Source organism: Canis aureus, chromosome 34 (genome assembly GCF_053574225.1).
Source record: "Canis aureus isolate CA01 chromosome 34, VMU_Caureus_v.1.0, whole genome shotgun sequence".
In the NCBI taxonomy this organism is placed as follows: domain Eukaryota; kingdom Metazoa; phylum Chordata; class Mammalia; order Carnivora; family Canidae; genus Canis; species Canis aureus.
The window spans coordinates 25,171,283-25,194,242 of NC_135644.1; the positions used below are offsets into that span (position 1 = coordinate 25,171,283).

Here is a 22,960-nt window from a genome sequence, read left to right on the forward strand (position 1 = left end):
TTTAAACTCTCTTCTTAATATTCAGTTTATAATTGGCCAGAACTTTTAAACCCTGTGAAATTTACTTCCACTTTCCCATTTTTTAAAGATTTTTTAAAATTTTTATTTATTCATGAGAGACACAGAGAAAGAGGTGGAGACATAGGCAGAGGGAGAAGCAGGCTTCCCGCAGGGAGCCCGATGCGGGACTTGATCCCAGGATTATGGGATCACACCCGAGCCCAAGGCAGATCTCAACTGCTGAGCCACCCAGGCATCCCTTCACTTTTCCATGTAAGAAAAATTTTCATTGAATTCAGTATTTTTTAAATACCTGGCATTAACTGCTTCTCGCCATAAAACATCAACGATCTCCAAACTGTTTGAGAAATACAGTTTACCCTTTAAGATGGGTTTTTAAATTTTAATTCAATTCGTCAAATACATACAGTGTTATTTGGGTTGACTGTCCACTCATATCCATCCCACTCTTTATATCCTATAAAAGGTAATTATGTTCCTAATACTTAACATAAGGAACCTATGCCCCAAATCAGAAAAAGGATAAACATAGAAAGCAATCCTTGGTGTAAGGGTATTTTCAGAGAAAGGAAAGGAAAAACCACGTTGTTAATCAGCTCTCTCTTGCCAGCAGGTGTCACAACAGCCTACAGAAAGGCTGTTTTGTAATTCTGGAAGACTAGCAGCTTTTCTGCTTTGAAAATAGCATTCTTAAAAAAAAAAAAAAAAAAAAAAAAGCATTCTAGCCCCTCCTTCAAAATGCCAACATTTTTTGGCTTATATCCCTCACACTAGAAAACTGAAACTGCCTTTGCAATTTACACGCATCCTTGCACTATTCTGGGATTTATAACTTGAATGCTAATGAAATGCATTCTATAACCTTTACTCTGAAAAATATAGCTCTTCTAAATTAAAATACATTTTCCAGGGGGCTAAGGACTTTGGGATATATCTTCCCGAGGGCATGTCTATGTGTGCCTGTTTTTTTAAGGGTCAGTGTTGAAAGTGCTTCTTTCTTAGAAGTTACTGAGTTAATTTTTCAAGATTACATATTTTCTAAAAAATTATAAATTAGAAATGATCTATTGTTTTAGAATCTTTTTTCTCTTTATACCGAAGCTGAATATTCTAAAACAAAAATATGAGTCTACATTTTTTTGTTAACCAAACCAAATATTATAAGAACTTTAATCAGTTTTGTGATTTCAATTGTAGTATTTTAATTAGTTGGGGTTTGGGGTTTTTTTTTTTTTCTGGTTTTGTTTTTGTTTTTCTGCATTTGCAAAATTTCTACATTCTTGAATTAGAATTACTGATTTGGTACCCCTGCTCAGTTTGCTCTGGTCAGCAGAGAACTCTACAATTACCAGTTTAGTTCAATTTCTAGATTTAAAAAAAAACTATGATAAATCATTAGCAGTCATAAAAATGTGATAAAGAACGCCTACAAAGAGTTTCCATTGTTTCAGGTCATGTCTAACCCATTTACTCCTTCAGGACTCTGGGCTAGTGAAGAGTGTTCAGTTTCTTTGCCTGGCATCTGTAAGCGAAAGAAGATTTGGGTCATAGAAAAAGAGAAAGATACCCCAAAACAACATGGAACATGTCCCAAAGGATGGTTATATTTTAACTATAAGGTAAACTCATTTTCAAAAAGCTGCCTTTGTTGCTGTTTTGTAGATGTTTATTTTAGAACAAAATCAAACGGTAGGTGTGGCTTTGAAAAACCAGAAGTTGTCCATTGGGACCTGGAATTTTATTGTCACTACTTTCAAGAGATTTCAGTTTTCAATGTATGGGCAAACCTCTTGGAATAAACAGCCTTGGCATCACCCTTCATTTGTATACTCAGTTTTTGCTATTGACACAGTCATTCATTGTGCCGTGTGACTGTTTCATTAGGCGTGATGCATGCGAGCGTGTGTAACTAGGCCCTGCCCTCAAATGAGCTGTCAACTGCAGAGGGTACAGACTCCATCTTCTCCTTCTTTTGTGTCTTCCCTGCCTGGAGCAGACATAGAGCTCCGCCCGCCTTGTGAATTGACCCACTAATAACATAACTCAGTCAATGTCATCTTGAGCCTCATAAAGCTGGTGCTTCTATGCAGAATTGAAATTTTTTTTTAAATTGCCATTGGGGATATTGTAAACCAGATTTATTATTTCTGATACTGCCTCCAATTAAGACCCTCCACTCTTTATGTTTCATAATGAAATAACTTTATAGGCCTTAGGTGGAAGTAATTAAAATGCATCCCAAATTATAAATGTTTCATTCTTTGATAATGGAAAAACCCAAACTGTGTCATAATTTAATATGTTCATATGAAATTGCTCTTTAATTGTGGACAGCCAGTTATCAATCTGTATGTTCAGTTATATTTGGCAGAGCCTTCTCTTTTTTTTTTTTATTTATTTACTTTTTTTTATTGGTGTTCAATTTACTAACATACAGAATAACACCCAGTGCCCGTCACCCATTCACTCCCACCCCCCGCCCTCCTCCCCTTCTACCACCCCTAGTTCGTTTCCCAGAGTTAGCAGTCTTAACGTTCTGTCTCCCTTTCTGATATTTCCCACACATTTCTTCTCCCTTCCCTTATTTTCCCTTTCACTATTATTTATATTCCCCAAATGAATGAGAACATATAATGTTTGTCCTTCTCCGACTGACTTACTTCACTCAGCATAATACCCTCCAGTTCCATCCACGTTGAAGCAAATGGTGGGTATTTGTCATTTCTAATAGCTGAGTAATATTCCATTGTATACATAAACCACATCTTCTTTATCCATTCATCTTTCGTTGGACACCGAGGCTTTTTTGTGATCATCTCATTGTTAATTTGTGATATGAGGCCATTTGGATTTTTTACCTGTATTTGTTGAGCACCTACTACATATATGGCACTGATTTTTTTAATTGTGGTAAAAATTCACCTAATATGGAATTTACCATCTTAACCATTTTTAAGTGCATAGTGCAATAGTGTTAAGTATATTCACATTGTTAAGAAATGAATCTGCAGATCTTTTTTATCTTATAAAACTGAAACCCTAAATCCAAAAAAGAACAACCCCTTGTTTCCTCTCCCCCAACCCCTGGTAACCACCATTCTACTTTCTGTTTCTATTAATTTGACTACTTCAGATACTGTGGATAAGTGGAATCATACGTTATTTGTCCTTTTGTGACTGGTTTATTTCACTAAGCAGATTGTCCCCCAAGTTTATCCATGTTAAAGCATGTGTCAGAATTTCCTTCCTTTTTGAGACTGAATAATATTCCATTATATGTATATACCGTATTTTGTTTTTCCACTCGCCCAGTGATGAACATTTGAGTTTCTTGCACCTTGTGGCCAAGAGTTTTTGCTGGGTAATTATATATATATCGTTTTATTGAATTTTTTAAATGCACAAAACTGTTATCCCATCTTATATCTGAGAAGAGCAAGACTAGTCACATTGTGTGCTTTTCCTGAAACTTAATAGCAAATAAATGTCAGGTTGAGAATCAACCTCAGTTTTTCTGACCTTGAGTCTGGTAGTGTTTGTCTCTTTCCTGTAGTTGCCACTTCATATAAGAATTTAAGGATTACCAGATCAATTTAGCCCCATGACACAATCTAGTGGCACTGTGAGATATCTTCTAAAATATAGTCGTTTTCTAAGACTTTATATGGTATGGAGGTACATTTTTAATAGTTAATATTTTCTCTCTGATTCCTATTTCCCCATACTTTAAAATCTACCAGTTATACATTTCAATATAAAAAAACATAGCAAGTATTTAGTAGAACACTGAGTATTACTAAGTCTTGAATTAAAACCTTTGACAATTAGTTCTTTTTTAAACTATTCTACTGTGGTAAAATATATTTAAAATAAAACATGCCATTTTAACCATTTTTAAGTATACAATTCAGTGGAATTAATTACATTCACAATGTTGTTCAGCCATCCCCTTTATTTCCAAAGCTTATCATCCCAAACAGAAACTCTGTAACTATTAAACAACTACCCACTATTCCCCATCCCTCCAGCCCATGGTGAATTATTTCCTGTCTCTGTGAATTTGCCTGTCTAGATAGTTCATATAAGTGGATTAACACAATATTTGTCCTTTTGTTTCTGGCTTATTTCACTCTGCATAATGTTTTCAAAGTTTATCCATATTACAGCATGTATCAGAACTTCATCCTTCTTATGACTGAATAATATTCCACACCACATTTTGTTTTTTCCATTCATCTGTTGATAGACTTGGGTTGTTTCCACTTTTTTGGTTATTGTAAATAAATCTGCAGTGAACATTGGCATACAGGTATCTTCTGGAGTTCCTGTTTTCCCTTCATTTGGGTATATGCCTAAGAATGGAATTACTACATCATATACCAATTCTATGTTTAACTTTTTGAGGAACCAGTAAACTGTTTTTCACATGGCTGAACCATTTTACAAGCCTACCAGCAGTATATGCTAGCAATTTCTCCACATTTTTTATATTTTATTTATTTATTTGAGAGAGAGAGAGAGAGTACAAACAGGGGGAGAGGCAGAGGAAGAAGCAGACTTCTCACTGAGCTGGGAGCCCAACACAGGGCTCGATCCTAGGACCCCAGGGTCACAACCTGAGCCAAAGGCAGATGCTTAACTGACTGAGCCACTCAGGCCCCCTTCTCCACATCTTTAACAACATAGGTTATTATCTATATTTTTAATTATTTCCATCCTAGTGCCTGTCTAGTGTTATCTAATTCTGGTTTGATTTACATTTCCCTAATGGCTAATTTTCTCATGTGCTTATTGGCCATCTATAGACTATCTTTGGAATAATATTTATTCAAGTCCTTTGCCCAGTTTTATTTGGGTTATTTGCCTTTTTATTGTTGAGTTGCCAGAGTTCTTTATATATTCTAAATGTTAAGCTCCTATCAGATACATGTTTTCTCCCATTCCATAGGTTGCCTTTTCTAATGTCCTTTGATGTATAAAAGTTTTAATTTTAATGAAATCCAATTTATCTCATTTTTCTTTTGTTATTCATGCTTTTGGTGCCATATCTAAGAACAGGCAGCCAAACCAAGGACATAAAAATTTACTTCTTATGTTTCTTCTAAAAGGTTTAGAGTTTTAGCTCTTATATTAAAGTTTTGGTCTATTTCTTAGTTAATTTTTGTACTTTGCAACTATTAAAACAGGTGCATCCTGGAGTGCTTCTGTATAGAACGGCCACAGAGGAATGCCTATGTTGTCTCAAAATCACACTTTTAATGCAGACAGTGAGCGACCCCAAGTATGAATACAACTGTTCTAGTTACTAATCATAATTACTCTCATGTATAAAAGAGGATATTTTAAGGAAATTAGCAGCATATCAAATCCTTGGTATTAGAGAAATAATTCTTAAAAATTTTCAATGGTTGCTTTTGATTTAGGCCTTAGCTATTACCCTCTCCCCAAACTTCTTTATCTGCACAACTTAACTCCAGTCCATGTTCAATCCTGTGTAAACATACTGACTGTGTGTGTATAGAGGCCTGGGAGCAGTGATGGTGGAGCGGATTGAGGGCAAGAGAGCAAATGAATGTCTCCTCTGAAACGAATAGAAAGGGGTATGAGTAAAGCACAAACACATACCCGAGGGAAGAAAGGTGTTCTGAAGCAGTATTGGAGCAGGATTAAAACATCCTGCGTAGTTCAAAAATTTAAAAAATCTTTATTGATAACTAGCAGCTAGATTAGTGGTTCACAGCCCTGATCAAATATTTAGAATCACCATGTGAGCTTTTTAAAAATGTCAAGATGCAGGAGACATCCTAAAGATTCTGATTTAATTGATCTGCATTAGATCTACATTCCAGTTGTTTTTTAAAAGGTCCCTCAGTTATTCTAATATGCAGCCAATATTTGCCCAGCAATGCAGCAGTTGCACAATTTAGTCTTTGAATCGTTCAGAGGATTTGACTAATATATACTGTCACAGCAGGCCACCTGAAAAAAATGATCTTTCACAGAGTGAGATTACAGGGGTCTCCAAGTGTCCCCACCTATCACACCTTCCCTTGCATAGAAATGGTTAAAATCCCACCCTTGGAGTCTCACTCCTTTGCCTTGACTCTATTTTTTTAAGGGAAATATTTCTGAGATTTGCCTCATCTGTCATCTATACCTTGGAATAAGTGGGCTTATCAGATCATTAGAAAAACTGGTAATAGAAGTATTGATAATGAAGAGGAGGAGAGCCCCGTGGGGATGGCTCCCCTGATTAACAAAGTTACAGAGGAAAACTGGGAGGTGGCCATGACAGACATTATTCATGTCACAGTTCTAAATGAGCATCAGTATGTTATGTCCCACTAAATTTTGCTTCTTGTTTGTCAATTTCCTAGGGCTAATTTTTTTTTCTAAGAAGAAACCTATTTGGTTGACTAATTATCCACCTTTAAGAGTTTTAAAACTGAGATACCAGAAGTTAAACATCTTTTCTAAATGTTTCATAAATTATTTCTTTTGCGTTTGATGATATATGAGTCCTGACCTGGGACAACCCCTAGAAGAGTGAGTCATCTAAGATACCTGTCACAGCAGGGCTGGAGGCAGAAAAAATTCTAAGTGTGCATATGGTTATGGGTTATTAGGTTAACTCTTATGCTTTACTCACACATTTTTATACAAGGATCTCGATTGAGTGCTAATGGCTGCTTTGTACATCTAGTTTGGGATTAGCCAAAATTTGATTTCATGCACAACATAGTTTTTCCTTTAAAAAACACTCTCTTCTTTTCTAGAAAACAACAAAAAAAAGTATCCATATTATTAACACTTTATTCATTCATTCATTTAATGTTGGACATTGGTAATTTGATGGTGAGGAAAAACAAACATAATCCCTTCTGTTTGGTAGCTTTCAGACTAGAGAGGGAACAAACATTAGTCATCAATCAGGAGTATAACTACTTTATAACTGTGACACGTGTGATGAAAGGGAGATACACGGTTCTCTAAAAGCATATAATAGGAGAACCTGGATGAAGTGTTCAGAAAGACAGGAAGCATTAAAAGCAGGGGTTACAGGATGTGCTAAGGTCCTGTGGTGAGAGGGAATATGATCTATCAAAGAAACTAAAGGAAGCATAGAGTGTGAAAGTGAGATGTGTGAAAAGTGTGAAAAGAGTGTGAAAAGTGAGATGAAAAAGAGTTTCTGGTTTTTATCCTAAGAACAATAGGAAACTCCTCAAGAGTTTTAACTAAAGAAGGATATGATCAGGACTGAGTTTTTAACAGAATCATTCATGCTACAATGGCAAAGACAGACTGGAGGAAGGCAAGGATGAGGAAGGTTTGAAGACTGGTTGGGAAGCTATTATAAAAGTCCAGGCAAGAGAGAAGTAGTAGTGAAGGCAGAGCCTGTGAGGTGGCAGGAATGGAAAGAATGGGGATCTCCACTCTGAGAAATGGGATGTCATTGAAAAGGGGATGGAGTGGGAAGGTGAGGAGACTCCCAGGTTTCAGGCTTATATAAATACATGGCTGACTTTCAACATCAGTAAGAACACTGGAAAAGAACCAAGTTTGGGGGAAAGGTCATAAATTCCATTTTCAAATTTTGAGCCGGAAATGACTTTGAGACAAAAAAAGAATTTTTATGCAAAACTCATTTGTAATACAGTAGGATATCCTTAATTCACAACAATAATAAGAGAGGCATTAAACTTGATCACATTTTGCAAATTAGTAAGTAAATAAACAATTTAAAATTAAGAGTGCTATACTTCATCGTACTGCTTTGCTTTAATTACTAATGACACCATTTTGAACTATACCAGTAAATATGTTTTTGGGTTTGTTTGGTTTTTTTTAGAAACAATGAAGTTGTGGTAATGGGAAATAGTTAAGCTAGTAAACCTTGGCTGAGACAAATGTGGGGGAAGGGGGAGTAGGAGGGTGTGATGGGGGGCATATGTGTGTGTTTTCTGGAAAGATTTATTGAGCTAACTAAACCAGTGAGGTTCATTGGTATTTACAAATGGTTCATTAGTGACTATCTGAACACAAGGTGAATTCACATTAAATGATAAGACTGCCTAATAATTAGTGTGTGCCACTCTTTGGAATTTGTAATTAGAGAAAAGAGACAAAATGAAAGGAAATAGATAAAAGAATAGTTGTTATAAAATTAAAATCCTTTAAAGCCAATTCTGTTTCTTTGTGAAGCAAACAAGTCAAAGAGGACCAGAAGAATTGAAAATGTACTTCCTCTCTTAATTGGTAAATCAACTTCAGGCTACATTAGGATTTCTGGTTTTGTTCTAAAAACAGTGGACAATCCCTACTTGTTATTTATTTAACTTACTTACTTACTTATACTTACTTATTGAAAATCCCTAGTAGTTTTTTTTTTTCCCTAGTAGTTTTAAACTAAAGAGTGACATGACCAGGATTAAGTTCTAAAAAGAATTACCTGGGCACTAATTGACATTTGGCGCTGGATAATTCTTTGTTATGGGGGGATTGACCTATGCGTTATAGAATGTTTGGCAGAATCCTTGTACCCTACCCACCAACAGCAAAGCTCCCACCTTGAGCTGTGACAACCAAAAATGTCTCCAGACATTACTGAATACTCCCCTTTGAGGACCATTGGACTAAATCTAGAATGCCCGAGAATGTCATTTGACAACTATTTAGGAGTCTATTGGCTTTTACTATGTTCCATAAATATTTACTGGGGACCTTCTTTGTTGTGGTGTTCAAAGAAGAGCAACACTTAGCCTCTCTGCTTTTTAAGATGACCGTGGGGAAGGGTTGGGGGTTGACAAATATAGAAATTAAAGGATGAGGAAAGATGTCATTCCAAAGGAGGATAGGGAAGGATGCTCTCTCAAGTGTAGGCTTCCACACTAGCTTAGAATTATCTTGTAACTGAGTTTTCTCAGAGGCAAAATCTTGAGATCTAACCTATCAATGACTAGGTTTCCCTGTGGTCATTGAGAAAAATATTCCACATGGAACATCCTTTGCATACAGTCTCTCCTGACTTCTCCTAATCCACTATAGCCTTTCTTTTCTATCTCTCCCTCTCCTCTGACTCCACCTGGCCTTATTGATATGTTTAAATTTCACTGAGCTTTGGTGGGGAGGGGTGTCACGTCTAAACCCCACCTGACCTGTCCAGTCGTTACTGTTCCATGTCTCACCGCATAATGACTAACCCTGCTATGCCACAGACATTATTTTCTCATGAGTAACAATCAGCTTTCACTGCCAAATTCCACAGCCTTCTTTTTGTGTTCCATTACTGGCCTCCCTCCCTTCTGTTTCTCCTTCTTAGGTTACCTTGGCTCTCCCTTGCTTCTCTTCCAGTTGGGCTCATTTTTTTCTTTTCTGGCTTTTCCTCATTGACTTACAAACCACATAGCTAACTAAAGTAATCAGTGAATTTAAATACCTGATGTGGTTGGATTCCCCAGTATTCCTCTCTCACTTAAAGTGAGGAAGTGTATTTGTAAATAAAATCGAACTAAACTATTAATTTCTACCTACAGAATTTTTAACAGTTGAATCTACCACTATACACTTTGCAATCAGGTGGGCTCCTTTTTAAAGAGAATATTATTTTTCACTGAGCAGAAGACATTGTTCTGATATCCTGCATAACAAAACACATCCTTGCTTCAGTTCCTGCCTGATACAAATGCATGCAAGATAATGACTTGCCCTAAAAGCTGGTCCTCTGTTTTACTTTCATACCTTTGGAGCAGCTCAAAGAAAAAATTAGTCATTTATGCTTCAGAAAATTATAAAGAATTCTAAAGGTTGATCCTCAGTGTCTTTGGGAGGTTTTTAATTCATTTTGAAAAATATGGAAATGAATGGGTTTTTTTTGGACATTTTTTAAAAGTGCCTTTTGATGAAAATCCCCAAAGACCCTAGTGATTGGAAGAACTGGACATCCGCTCAAGATTTCTGTGTTGAAGAAGGCGGGACTCTAGTTGCCATTGAAAATGAGGTGGAGCAAGGTAGAGTACTCAACATTTCAATCAGCCAAAAATAACCATTCTTATTCAAATATTTATTACAATGTTCCCCCCAAATACTAACATTTCTAAACCCACATTTTAAGTATTATGTTTCTGATGACACATAAAATTTCAGTTTGACCTACAAGGTTTATATCATGACATCTGTAAAAGTTAGTGCATTGCATTGCTTATAAACTGCTGATTTTTGTAGTCTTGTCTCCCTAGTAGTAGTGGAAAAAATAAGAACATATTTATGATCTTTATTTCAACATGACTAAAACAATCGGAGGTAAATTCTTTTATAATTGCATGGTTATCAGTTTTAGATCCCTTTAGATTTACCTGTACACTTGTATCTGATATTTAGGCAGTTGTATACTTCAGTTTAAGTATAGGAGATAAATCCTCTTTTGTTTAGAAAGGCATTGAATGAACACTGGAAATTGCTTTGTTAATGATATGACGAAATCCCAGGTTTAGCCAGCTAATGTCTGTCAATTTATACTGAAACAAAAGTGAAAGAGACTGCATTACCTTAATAAGAACAAAGTAACAAATTCCTACAATTGATAGATAATTAAGTTTTGCTGTCATTTAAATAAAATCATAGCTATAAATAGAATTTGATGATTACCCAAATGGTTTATATGGTATTAAATTTAATAATATATTCCTATTTTTCAGCTTTCATTACTATGAATCTTTTTGGCCAGACCACTAATGTGTGGATAGGGTTACAAAATGATAATTATGAAAAATGGCTAAATGGAAAGCCTTTGGCATACTCTAACTGGTCTCCATTTGATGTAATAAATGTAAGTTTTCAGATTTACTTTTTAGAAATCATTTTAGCAAGAGATCCTATTTAATACTTACTTATTAAACTGTTTTTTGCTCCGTATACTTTATAAGCATAAATTTTTATTAGTCTGTCATTAATATACTAATTTTCAATAATGTAACTACATATCATTTTCATGTGTTCCATTAATGTAATTACTATCACAACAAGTATTTATTTTGTAGGTTATGAAGTGATCTGTGAACAGGTTTATTAAATGCAAATACAGGAATAATAGTGTTTGAATTTTTTAAATTGTCCTTAATAAAAATGTCAGTGTTATAATAATGCTATATGTTACCCTTTTTTAAAAAAACATGTATCTTTTTAAAGATTCCAAGTCATAACACCACTGAAGTTCAAAAACATATTCCTCTCTGTGCTTTGCTATCAAGTAATCCTAATTTTCATTTCACTGGAAAATGGTATTTTGAAGACTGTGGAAAAGAAGGTCATGGGTTTATTTGTGAAAAAATGCAGGGTAAGAAATATTTGCTTTTTTATTCCTTTCATCTCTATGCCCCACTCTTCTCTTCCATATTTGTTTTACACACTTTGTGACTGTCATTTTCATAGCTAGCAGTGCCAGGTACTTGCTTTTTTGAGTTTTACATATATTTACTCACTTAATCTCCACGACCCGAGATTTACGCCTTTTAGTGGGGTTCTAAAGACTACAGAGACTAGTGGGGTTCTAAAGATTACAGAGACCGCTTGAGAAATAACCACATTTATGCATCCATTTTGGGCATGTCAAATGGCTTTACTGCTTTGTTCTGGGTTTATGAGTGTATTCAGGTAATGAAAAAGACTTTAAGAAAATGGTATAAAGAGTCAAATAAATAAACTAATATTTCCTACTTTCTTGGAAACATAAAAATGTGGCTGTGGCTAAATATGGCATGTAGCATATTTCTAGAGCTGATGATCAGAACCCCGAGTGACTTTTGGTATGAAATACAAAAGCCATACTCTTACACATGGTCAGGGGTTGATAATCAGGTTAAATGTATTGCAAATGACCTTGAGTAATAAAACTAAAAACAGCTCATATCTCATGCTTTCACCAAGTGCAAGGCTTCCCTGTACCATGCTACCTTAGAACACCACAGTTTGTTTCTGGAGCTGGGTAAGACTCTGCGTAGCCTATTGTATATATACTTAGTGGAATATGAATTTTACCTCTTAGCATTGCATGCATGTGAACTCTCTAATGCACTAATCACCATCCTCAGAGACGGAGTTCCACAGAAGCCCTATTTCCTAATTCACAGTTACAACTTAAACATAATACTAGGAACTGAAAGAAGATACCCAGTTATAGCAATAGTATTATGAGAAGAGCAGAGTCTTGTAGGGAAAGAAATATCAATATACCATGAACTTACACACTTATGATATACCTGGCACTGTGCCTTGGCTTCATAAGCAATAAGGCATAAAAGCTTCCCAACAATGCTAGGAAGTAGGTAAAAGTCTTCCCATTTTACAGATAAGAACCTTGAGGCTTAGGAAAAGTAAATAATATATTCAAAGTCTCTCAGTTAAAGACAATGATCTATTTTATGACCTTGATGTTGATCTCTTCTTTAAATATACTACTCTCTGACCATTTTCTCTTCGATAATTTTGGGACTAACAATGTATATGTTCTTTTGGACATAGTATAAAGTAGCTGTGGTTGAGAGCATAGGCACTGGAGTTCACGCCCCACCTGGGTTCCTTCCCCACCTCTGTAAATAACTATCAGTGAAGTTTCTTATCTTCTACAAACTTGATTTCCACGTCTGTCAAGTGGGATAATTACTATCTCACAGACTCTATGTATATACGATGCTTAGCAAGTTGCCAGCATATTAACAAAAGATAGTTTCTACTATTATTTCCAAAAAATATTATTCAACTACATAAATTCTTTTTTAAAAAAAATATTTTATTTATTTATTTATTCATGAGAGACACAGAGAGAGAGAGAGAGAGAGAGAGAGAGGCAGAGACACAGGCAGAGGGAGGAACAGGCTCAATGCAGGGAGCCTGATGTGGGACTTGATCCCCAGGACTCCAGGATCACGCCCTGGGCTGAAGGCAGGCACTAAACCACTGAGCCACCCAGGGATCCCCATAACTACATAAATTCTTGTAGCCTATAGTTAAGTGCTCCAATTCTGATCCACTTCTTTATTTGCCATATAAATATGTGCTTACATTGGACTTAGAGCCTAAAGTCTAACGCCTGAAAGCTAAGATTTCTAAGTAGCAGGGATACAAGGACAAAGTCAAGACCCCCAATTTGGGACTTGTTTTCAAACATATCTTTCTTTTTCAGGTCAGTGGGTGGCAAAATCATGTTGCTCAAAGTCACTTATGCTTAAGTTTGATGGAATCAATTACACGTGGAGAATTTTATATGTTGAAAATACAGATATATAATGTAATGGGGAAAATAGTTAAATTGGTGTTTAGGCCACATATATGAAAATATCAGTTAATTTAATTTACTAATTATTATTTTTAAAAATCTACTATGGTATTGTACTGGGTTTTGAAAAAAAATAACCTTAGGCTTGGTACACAGGCTGGCAAACAGACCTCTAATAAAGAATAAACAGGTATAAAAGTGTACTCCACCACAATTTAGTTGGTAAATAGGTTAATTTCACTTTGGTTTTACAATATGCACTACTATTATTTTGAGGTCACATTTTCAGGTAAAAGTCAAATTCCCATTTTGCCATTTTTACTTGGCATAAAGGAACCTACATTTACTGAGCACTTGCTATGTTCCAAGGCACTATGTTCCAAGTACTGAGTTTCAGTAAGTACCCTATGTGGTTATCTCTGAATTCTACACACACCTTACTAAGGAAGGCCTTACTCATCTCTTACAGAACATAAATTTGAGGTTTGGAGGGATTATTTATATTTCCAAGGTGATTTAGCCTTATACAGTCAGGACTGGGATTGATTCCCAAGTCTTCTGACCTACCCACACCTCATCATGCTCAAGTGTAATACATTCCAAATGTAATAAAACCAACAAACAAGGAAATACCTCAGACACTTTGGATCAAACAGTTCAGAAATACTTACCTTGTTTTTCTGTTTTAGGTTTCCTAAATTTAGCCTATCCTAATACATACTATAGTTAGAACAAAAAGGCAAGTGCACATATTAAAGAGGAAATGTCTTGGATGTAAAAACACGGGCTTGGCTGTCATATAATCTGTCACTCATGAGAAAGAAAGCACCAGTGATCATGTCTGGGAAAATCTTGCCTTTTAATTTGTAAATCTTGACTCAGACAGGTGACATATTAATAGTAAGTCATTAAGGAACTGTGTGTATTTTAATTGTTTATTAATGTAATCTTTAAACTTTTTAGAATTTATACATGTAAACATTAAACATGATAGCAACTATCATGCAATCTCAGATGTAATAAAGGGTGGCATCTGAGAATATGCGCTTGTAAAATTATGTTTGCAACACAGTATATAACCACATAATATATGTCAATATTCCTTAGTATTAAGATCACCCAGAGCTGAGTGTGTTAGGCTGTAGCTAGTGGAATAAAATCCGCCTAAGAAGATCAGTTCCATCAAAAAGCGGTCAGTTTAAAAAGGTGCAGTCAAAAATAGAAAATCTGGAAATGGTTAGCTATATGTGTATACTTTTAAAAACACTCATGCATTAAAAATTTCCTAAGTGTTCTCATTCTTTAGCATCACGTATGCTTTCAGGTATTATCCTTATTTCAAAATAGTTCTGGGAAGGAAAACTCTGATGCTAACCACAGTAGGGATCATTATGACAGGGATCCAGGCTAAGCTTTGCCTCCTCCTTTCTCAATCAGATGCTAAAAATAATTTTTTAAAATTAATTTTTGTTGTTGTTCTTGTTCTAGATACCTCAGGACACACTGTAAATACATCTGATATGTATCCAGTCCCTGATACCTTGGAATATGGAAACAGAACTTATAAAATAATTAATGCAAATATGACTTGGTATACAGCAATAAAAACCTGCTTAATGCACGGAGCAGAACTGGCCAGCATTACAGATCAGTATCACCAGTCCTTCCTCACGGTTATCCTCAACCGGCTAGGACATGCCCACTGGATTGGACTGTTCACTGCAGATGTAGGTATCTTAAATCCCTTGGAACTTCCCTGAATAAGTAAATTTCAAATCTGCCTCCTTAGTGGTATGGCCAGTGAATTAACACAAAAAAATTCCCAGAAATAATAGTAAATGTAACATTTAAGTAATTGGTTTATAGAATAACTACTGACCGACCTCATGAAGAGCCTATGACTACAAATTAAAGGCATACACCTTTTAAGAGAATACATCCCCTTGCCTAATTTCTGAGAATTAATGCCCTTCAAAGGTTCTCTGAAAATTTCTGAGTATCTGCCTCATGTGGGCAATGGAACACATCTTAAACTCAAGCACCTGCATTTGAGTAATTCGTTGCATTTAAGAAATCCCCAAGAGAAGTGGATCGTACTTCCTGCCTAGAAATGTGGTTATTATTTTTTTACTTTTATTTATTTATTCATGAGAGACAGAGAGAGACAGAGGCATAGGCAGAGAGAGAAGCAGGCTCCCTGCGAGGAGCCCGATGTGGGACTCGATCCAGGGACTCCAGGATCACTCCCTGGGCTGAAGGCAGACGCTCAACCACTGAGCCACCCAGGTGTACCGAAATGCGGTTATTAATTCAGTACCTCCTTGGAATCTAACACATGGGTTTTCTGTCTTGGGATGTATTTTGGAGAGAAAGATTTTTTTTTAATTTTCTCTTTTTTTAAATAACAGTATTATACACTCAAAGTAGTGAAAAGTAAAATCTATTCTACCCCAACCTCTGGTTCTACTCCCCAAAGATAATCACTGTAAACAGTTTCTGGTGCATCATTTAGAAATTTTCTAGATATGCACATATATAAACATAATGCATATGTTTATTTTTTTAAGTACAAATGAAGTCACATTACATGTGCTGTCCTTAAATTTGCTTTTTGTTTAACATACCTTATACAGCTTTCCATGTCAGCACATAAAAATCTAACACATTCTTTGGGACAGCACCACATGGGATATACCATTACCATTCTCCCCTGAATAGAAATTTGGGCTCTTCCCAGTTTTTCACAACTACAAGTAATACAAACAAACAACTTTGTGCAAGTTGAATAAATTCCTAGAAATGAAATTGCTAAGCACGCTTTAAATTTTTAAGAAATAGTGCCATAATGCCTGCCAAAAGTTTGTACTGATTTACGTGCCAACAACTATGATAACATGTTGTTTTTTTTTTTCACATCCTTATCAATACTAGGTTTTATCAAAATTTAATCTTGCCATTGGGATATGGGAGAGAATGGTATTTTATAGTTGTTTATTGTATTTTTGCATATCAGAATGTTTTAACTTGCTGTAGTCAATTTTGCATTATGGCCTCTGGATTTTGTATCGTACTTGAAAAGATTTTCTCCACACCGAGAGGATAAGATATTTAGCCAAGTTTTCTTTAGCACTTTTATGTTTTCGATTTTATGTGTGAATCTTTGATCAATCTGAAATTTGTTTTGGTGTAAAGAACAAGATATTGATCAACTTTTCTCTGATCTCTTACTGGGAATTATAGTGGCAAGCAACGAAGGATTCCCAAAAACTAAAAAAAGATACCGTGGTGATAGATATTTCTTTTTGTCAGGCCATATTCACAAGCTGTCCTAGACCCTCCCCCTGAAAAATAAGTCTAGATGTGGAAATATAAATGTATGTGTCAAGTAAGGGCTGCTCAAACAGCATTGGGTAATGCCACCAGCAGTCCTAGCAAGGAAATAATGGCCCAATTTCCCTCCACAGAATGGTCTTAATTTTGACTGGTCAGATGGAACCAAATCTTCCTTCACTTTTTGGAAAGATGATGAGTCCTCCATCTTGGGTGACTGTGTTTTTGCTGACACCAGTGGACGCTGGAGCAGCACAGCCTGCGAGTCATTTCTGCAAGGAGCAATTTGTCATGTACCTTCTGGTAGGTTCCATTCTATTCAACCCAACAAATATGTACTGGAAGCCTACTGTGTGCAAAGCACTGTGCTAAGCAGGAGCTATGAGTAAGAGTAATAAGAAGTATCTGCCCCCAAGAAGCCTCTGGTTTGGTATGTGATGTTCAGACAAATGAGCTATTATACCAGGCAGGGCTACCAACTGATGGAAAAGTAGCAAGTGTCATGGGGGTTAGCAAGAAAGAGAACACATCATTTCCACTTGAGCATAAGTAGAAAGACTTCTTGAAGGACATGACTGTGGAGACTTGCCTTGAAGAATAGATGGGATATAGTCAACTGTGATGGGACATGGGGAGGCATTCTGAGCAGAAAAGTTTGTACAAAGACATGAAAGGAAAAAAGGATTGGACATGTATAAAGCAAAGCTCATGTTGAGATTTGCCTGCATGGCAGGGTACCAGTAAAGAGGTGGGAAATTAGGCTAGAAACCTACATTAAGAGCATGTATGAAGGAAAAACTAATTCTTCTAAAACACCATAAAAGTTATCCTTCCCTTTTCAATAGCATTGCATTTACTGAGTGCTTAAGAAGTGTCAGATACTCTTTCATTTAAATTTATTGTGTAGGGGCACAGTCAGTAGAGCATACAACTCTTAATCTCAAAGTCAGGAGTTTAAATCCCATGTTGGAAGCAGAGATTACTTAGAAGAAAAAAATTTAGGGGCACCTAAGTGGCTCAGTTGGTTATGCATCTGCCTTTTGTTCAGGTCATGATCTCACAGTCCCAGGATCTAGCCTCACATCAGGCTCCCTGCTCAGTGGGGAATCTGCTTCTCCCTCTCCCTCTGCCCCTCTCCACTGCTCATGCTCTATCTCGCTCTCTCATTCTCTCTCAGATAATTAAATCTTTAAAAAAAATTTTAATAAACTTCTCATGTAAGAAAGATGTTGTTAGCTGTCTTTTTATAGATAAAGAAACCGAAGTGTGAGGAAGATAGGTAACATGTCTACAGCCATACATACATAGGATCTCAGCATGGATTTGACTCTCATGCTTGACCTTTAAAGCAAAGTCCACCTAAAATTTCCCTTAGTTATATATTATATTATGTTATGCTATGTTACTTTACTGAATGCATGTTTTTCTCTCATAGGTTGATTGGCAAGTAAGGATTTACTAAAACTATAATATACAGCACTGCACAGAACACATTTTGTACATTTGGAAGTGCCTCTTGCCTACTTCATTCAGCTTCCAGTATTTCCACAAATCACATCCCCAAATTTTTCCACCCTTTAGGATACCAATTACAAACATAAAAGACAGCTACCCTCACCCAAGCAGCACCCAAACTAAACCTAAGAAGCAGTGCATTAATATCTCCTGGTATGTTAGATAAAGATTATTTCTGCCAGAAAGTCTACAAAACAATCTTGGTTTTATGATCATTTATAGTAAACCCACTCTTTCAGAGTATTATCATGAAAATCTCATTACACATATTTATCTTAGTCTGTCATAGAACTTAATGCAATGTATATCTTAATAAATGAACCCAGTCACCATCCTAAAATCATAACTGATTTTTGTTCATAGAAACAAAACAATTTGGACATCCAGAGTTGTGCTCAGAAACATCAATTCCCTGGATAAAATTCAAAAGTAATTGCTACAGTTTTTCTACAGTCCTAGACAGTATGAGTTTTGAGGCTGCTCATGAATTTTGCAAAAAAGAAGGTAATTCTTTTTGTGATGGTAAAATGCTTTCAATGCGTTCCTTCTTGACATTTCAGTAAACAATGTGGTTTTCTTCATTTGTCTGATTATTTAGTGGCTTTAGGAGTAACAAAAAAATTGAAAAAATATTCAATATAATATTGCTTGTTTGGGGTTGGTTTATCTATGAAATTCGATGTCCAGGATAGAATATGAAAACCTAAGATGATGTCTCAGAATACTACACTTTCCCAAGAAAATGTTCCTTTTGAATGCATTTGAATATAAATTTTTAAAGTTCCCTAAAATGAATATTCTATATGCTTGGACTTCTTAAGTACAACCTTGTATCTTTTAATAAATGTGGTATAACTTTTAAATTTTTAATAAAAAATCATTTAATTTACAGTAGAAATTTTCACTCTGCAAAGACTGAGCTTTACAAATTTTGGTATAGGAGACATTTTTTAAATTGTATTTCACATAAACACAAATACTTGTTTATTTACTGCTTATCTCTTTTATAGGATCTAATCTTTTAACAATCAAGGATGAGGATGAAAATTCATTTCTCCTAGAAGAGCTTTTTGCTTTTGGTTCTTCTGTCCAGATGATTTGGTTGAATGCTCAGTTTGATGGTGACAGTAAGTAAGATTTGGGTAGAGAAGAGGAAAGGGCATAAATAAATACATGGTGGTCAAGGTTGATGAAAAAGGCATCTGCAAACCAGAAGGCTCTTCTTGGATACATTTGCTGTGAAAAAACAGCATGAATCCTAAAGCCATTTCTTCCAAAGACAATATTGCTAACACTTTTCTATACCCTTGTGTCCTTTGAAATAATCTCAGAATACCAAAAATGAAAACAAGCAAACAACAAGCTTATCTTACTCTCACATCATGAAGATTCTTGGATGGAAATTTGTGTTCACAGACTTAGTCATAGACAACAAAACCCTATTTATTTAAAATACTCAGATTATTCCTCAATGTTATAAAAGCACAAGAGAATTATAGAAATGTTTCGATGATATATTGTGCTGTCAGAATTATTTGCTTTTCATAAAAACCAGAGTTTGTGATCAAATGACAGCATGTTATTCTTCCATGTAATTGATGGTTATTGAAAGTATTTATAAGGAAAATTCTCTTAATTGGTACGGAGAACTTATTATAGGGATATACCAAGGTGGAGGGTGGGTCCACTCTAATAAGGAGTGTTTCAATCACAGACATTGTTTAAAATTTCTAGCCCATTGTGATATAAAAGGTGACTGACTTTTAGTCACTTTTATTGTTGGTTTTAAATACTTGCCGACAATGTCCCCCTATTATTGCTTGCACATGGATGGGCTCTATAATTGCCTCCGCCTCTCAGTACACCAGTGGCTTGCTTTTTAAAGAAATTAGCTGTAAAGTTATTTTAGAAAGTGAGCCATTTTGCAATAATACAGATGTTAGGACTTAAAATGATTCCTTTAAATTGATTATAATGATAGGGAATATTTCAAAATTCAAACTGTTACATTAAGGAAGATGGTATTCTAAATGAACTAAATCAGAAAAATATATCTATAATAAACAGAGAGCCATTCACAGGGCAAGTTTACTAATACCCACCTTTTGATGTTGTATTCATGACTGTACCCCCTGAATTGCATGCATCAGATAAGAAGACAGCCTCATTGAATTCAGGAGCTGCCTTTTATGGTTCATTCCAGTCTTAGTATATTTGATAATTACACATATAATTCATAGTAAGTCAGCATTTTTCCACAGGTAAAACCATAAAGTGGTTTGATGGAACTCCCACAGACCAGTCAAACTGGGGCATTCGGAAGCCAGAGATGGACCATGTCAAACCCCATCTGTGTATTGCCCTGAGGATCTCAGAAGGAGTGTGGCAGTTATCCCCATGTCAAGAAAAAAAAGGATTTATATGCAAAATGGAAGCAGGTGGGTAAAGCCAGAGGGTAATTCTTCATTTTGATTCTACCCTGACTAATGTTGACCCACCTTTAACATTTATAGCTTTGAAAATTCAAGTATTCAGGGAGTATTCTGATAAATTCTAACATTATCATCTTGTTCAACATCAAACAAGTCAGAGGACATTTCAGCTCTTTCTTTCTCTGATATGAAGAAAAAATCATTATAAAGCCTATGACTTTCCTGTGTCATCCTAGCTGTTAATGGGCAAAAAAGCAGTTTAACCTAAAAAAAAAAAAAAAAAAAAAATGGAAGTAGCGATGTTACCCAGCAACCCTTATACTGGCAACTGCTACTCAGAAATTTTAAGGTTCATCTTTGGTCCCAGGAAATATAATCTAGGCCTAGGTATTCTTGCTTGATAACTGGATGAGATTCTCTGTTGCTAGCCATTATATTATAAAAGTCATACTTTAACTTCATCTTGAACTGCATGCTTTGCGGTGATAAAAAGAAATAATAATTTTAGAAATTTAAGCCAGAAAAATTTTAGTCAGCTGCAAACAATACAGAAATTTCTAAGATAGGATGTTAGCAATGATCATTAACTGGAAATGTGTTTTTAATAATAATCACAACATTTCTAGATGCCAGTATTGCAGAGAAGGAGGAAGTGGTGTGGCCTCCACTGCTGGTGAAGGCTTCTGAGAGGAGATAAGGTTTTGGAATCCCAAAAGATAAGGAGAATAGAGAAGGGAAGGCATATGAGACAAAAATCCAGTATGACTACAGGCAGCAACTGAGAATAGCTTAGATGAGAGTGAAGGATTCACATTAGGTGGTGATGGGAATAAAATTGGACTGTAATGTAGGATCCATTCGCAGAGAGTACCAGTCTAAAGAGCTGAACTTCATGGTGAAGAAGACAAAGAACTCCTATGTGCTCTATAAACACCTGCAGGGGAATCACACTAATCCAAGGGAGGCAGTTGTAATTTGAGTGATGGAGCTAGGAACTAGGAACATGAGGAAGAGTAGAAATAGGAAAAGAGAATCAGCAGGCTTTGGTGATCCAATTACACACTGGGTAGGAATGAAGGAGAAAAACCTGATAGGTGTCATCACCAACATTCAAGCTCCCAATAGTGTGGATAGCAGTCCTGTGTGGAAAACATGACTAAGCCTAATAAGTAGTGTACCCAAGTGATCAATAGCATTTCATTTCAAAAACAAATCAGAAATACCTCATATGTGTACGGGACTTTAAAGCTTCCTATAATATAGAGGGCACCTCTTTCATCACTCACAGCAACTTCCAAAAGCAATGCAGCAGTATTCCCATTTTACAGATGAGAAAAGCATTTGTCCAAACTGAGGCCACATCAAGAACCATGCCCCAAATTGTCTGGCTCTATATGCTTCTTGTGTATCTGCCCACTGCATGCATCCAGACAATAAATATTCTTTTAATAGTTTCTCTTTAAAAAGTATCTTCACACACACATAATATATAGTCCCATGTTTAAGTGTGCAAGAGTGAAAGGGCATAAGTACTACACTGAGGCACTTCCTCCACTCCCAAACTCTTTACTGATCTTCCTCTGAGTCATTCTCTACATATTTTTCTGGATCTTTACTGATCTAGGTCAAAAATAGCAGATTTCAAATTTTGAGTTAGAATCTACTTGAAAGAGATACATTTCTATAGTAGAAAGTCCTCAAACAGGAACCCTCCAATTTTTTGAATGGAGGAGCTATTATTCATTTCCCAAGATTCTTGAGATTGCAAAGTTGAGAAGGTGCTGATTTTAAAATCCCCGCATGGAGTAAAGAGATTATCATTGCTGGACAAACTCCATCTCAGAGCTTAACAAAACTTAGTTCCGTGCAGGCAGGGACTATATTTTATTCATATTTTTATTGCAGCACAGTGCTGAGACCGGATGGAAATTTTTCAGCTTAAAAAAAAAGCAGTGTATGTGTTTGTGAGCAACAATAACGATTACAATAAATCAGGGGTCAGCAAAATTTTCTTGTAAAGGACCAGACAGTAAATATTTTAGGCTTTGGGAACCATATAGTCTCTGTCACGCTGCCATTGTGGCATGAAAGCAGCCACAGACAATACATAAACAGATGAGTGTGGCTGAATTCCAGTAAAACAGTGGTTATAAAAACAGGCACCAGATCTGATCCATGAGCCATAGTTTGCTGAGCCCTGCTCTAAATAATAACATAATTTTGCTGAATTAAAAGAAAATTTTCATCTCAGTTTTTTTTTTTTTTTTTTTTTTTGAATTTGGTTTTAGGTCTTCATGCAGTAAAGGAGCACTCAGGAAAAGGTAGGTTTGAACAGTAGAAAACATTTTGATTTCTCTTAGAAATAATAAAATAGAAAGTAGCTATGTAACAA

The 22,960-nt window shown here is 35.7% G+C and overlaps 1 protein-coding gene across 1 annotated transcript in view; it reads left to right on the top strand.

Annotated features, from left to right (window-relative positions):
• Nucleotides 1–22,960, top strand: part of PLA2R1 (phospholipase A2 receptor 1) — a 115,210-nt gene that overhangs the window by 88,572 nt on the left and 3,678 nt on the right. The window contains exons 20-29 of the mRNA XM_077883522.1: nt 1,501–1,640; nt 9,911–10,028; nt 10,716–10,846; nt 11,206–11,353; nt 14,780–15,018; nt 16,756–16,924; nt 18,500–18,640; nt 19,147–19,263; nt 20,398–20,574; nt 22,857–22,889. Coding sequence (XP_077739648.1) covers nt 1,501–1,640; nt 9,911–10,028; nt 10,716–10,846; nt 11,206–11,353; nt 14,780–15,018; nt 16,756–16,924; nt 18,500–18,640; nt 19,147–19,263; nt 20,398–20,574; nt 22,857–22,889 — 1,413 coding nt within the window. The remainder of the gene's footprint in view (nt 1–1,500; nt 1,641–9,910; nt 10,029–10,715; nt 10,847–11,205; nt 11,354–14,779; nt 15,019–16,755; nt 16,925–18,499; nt 18,641–19,146; nt 19,264–20,397; nt 20,575–22,856; nt 22,890–22,960) is intronic.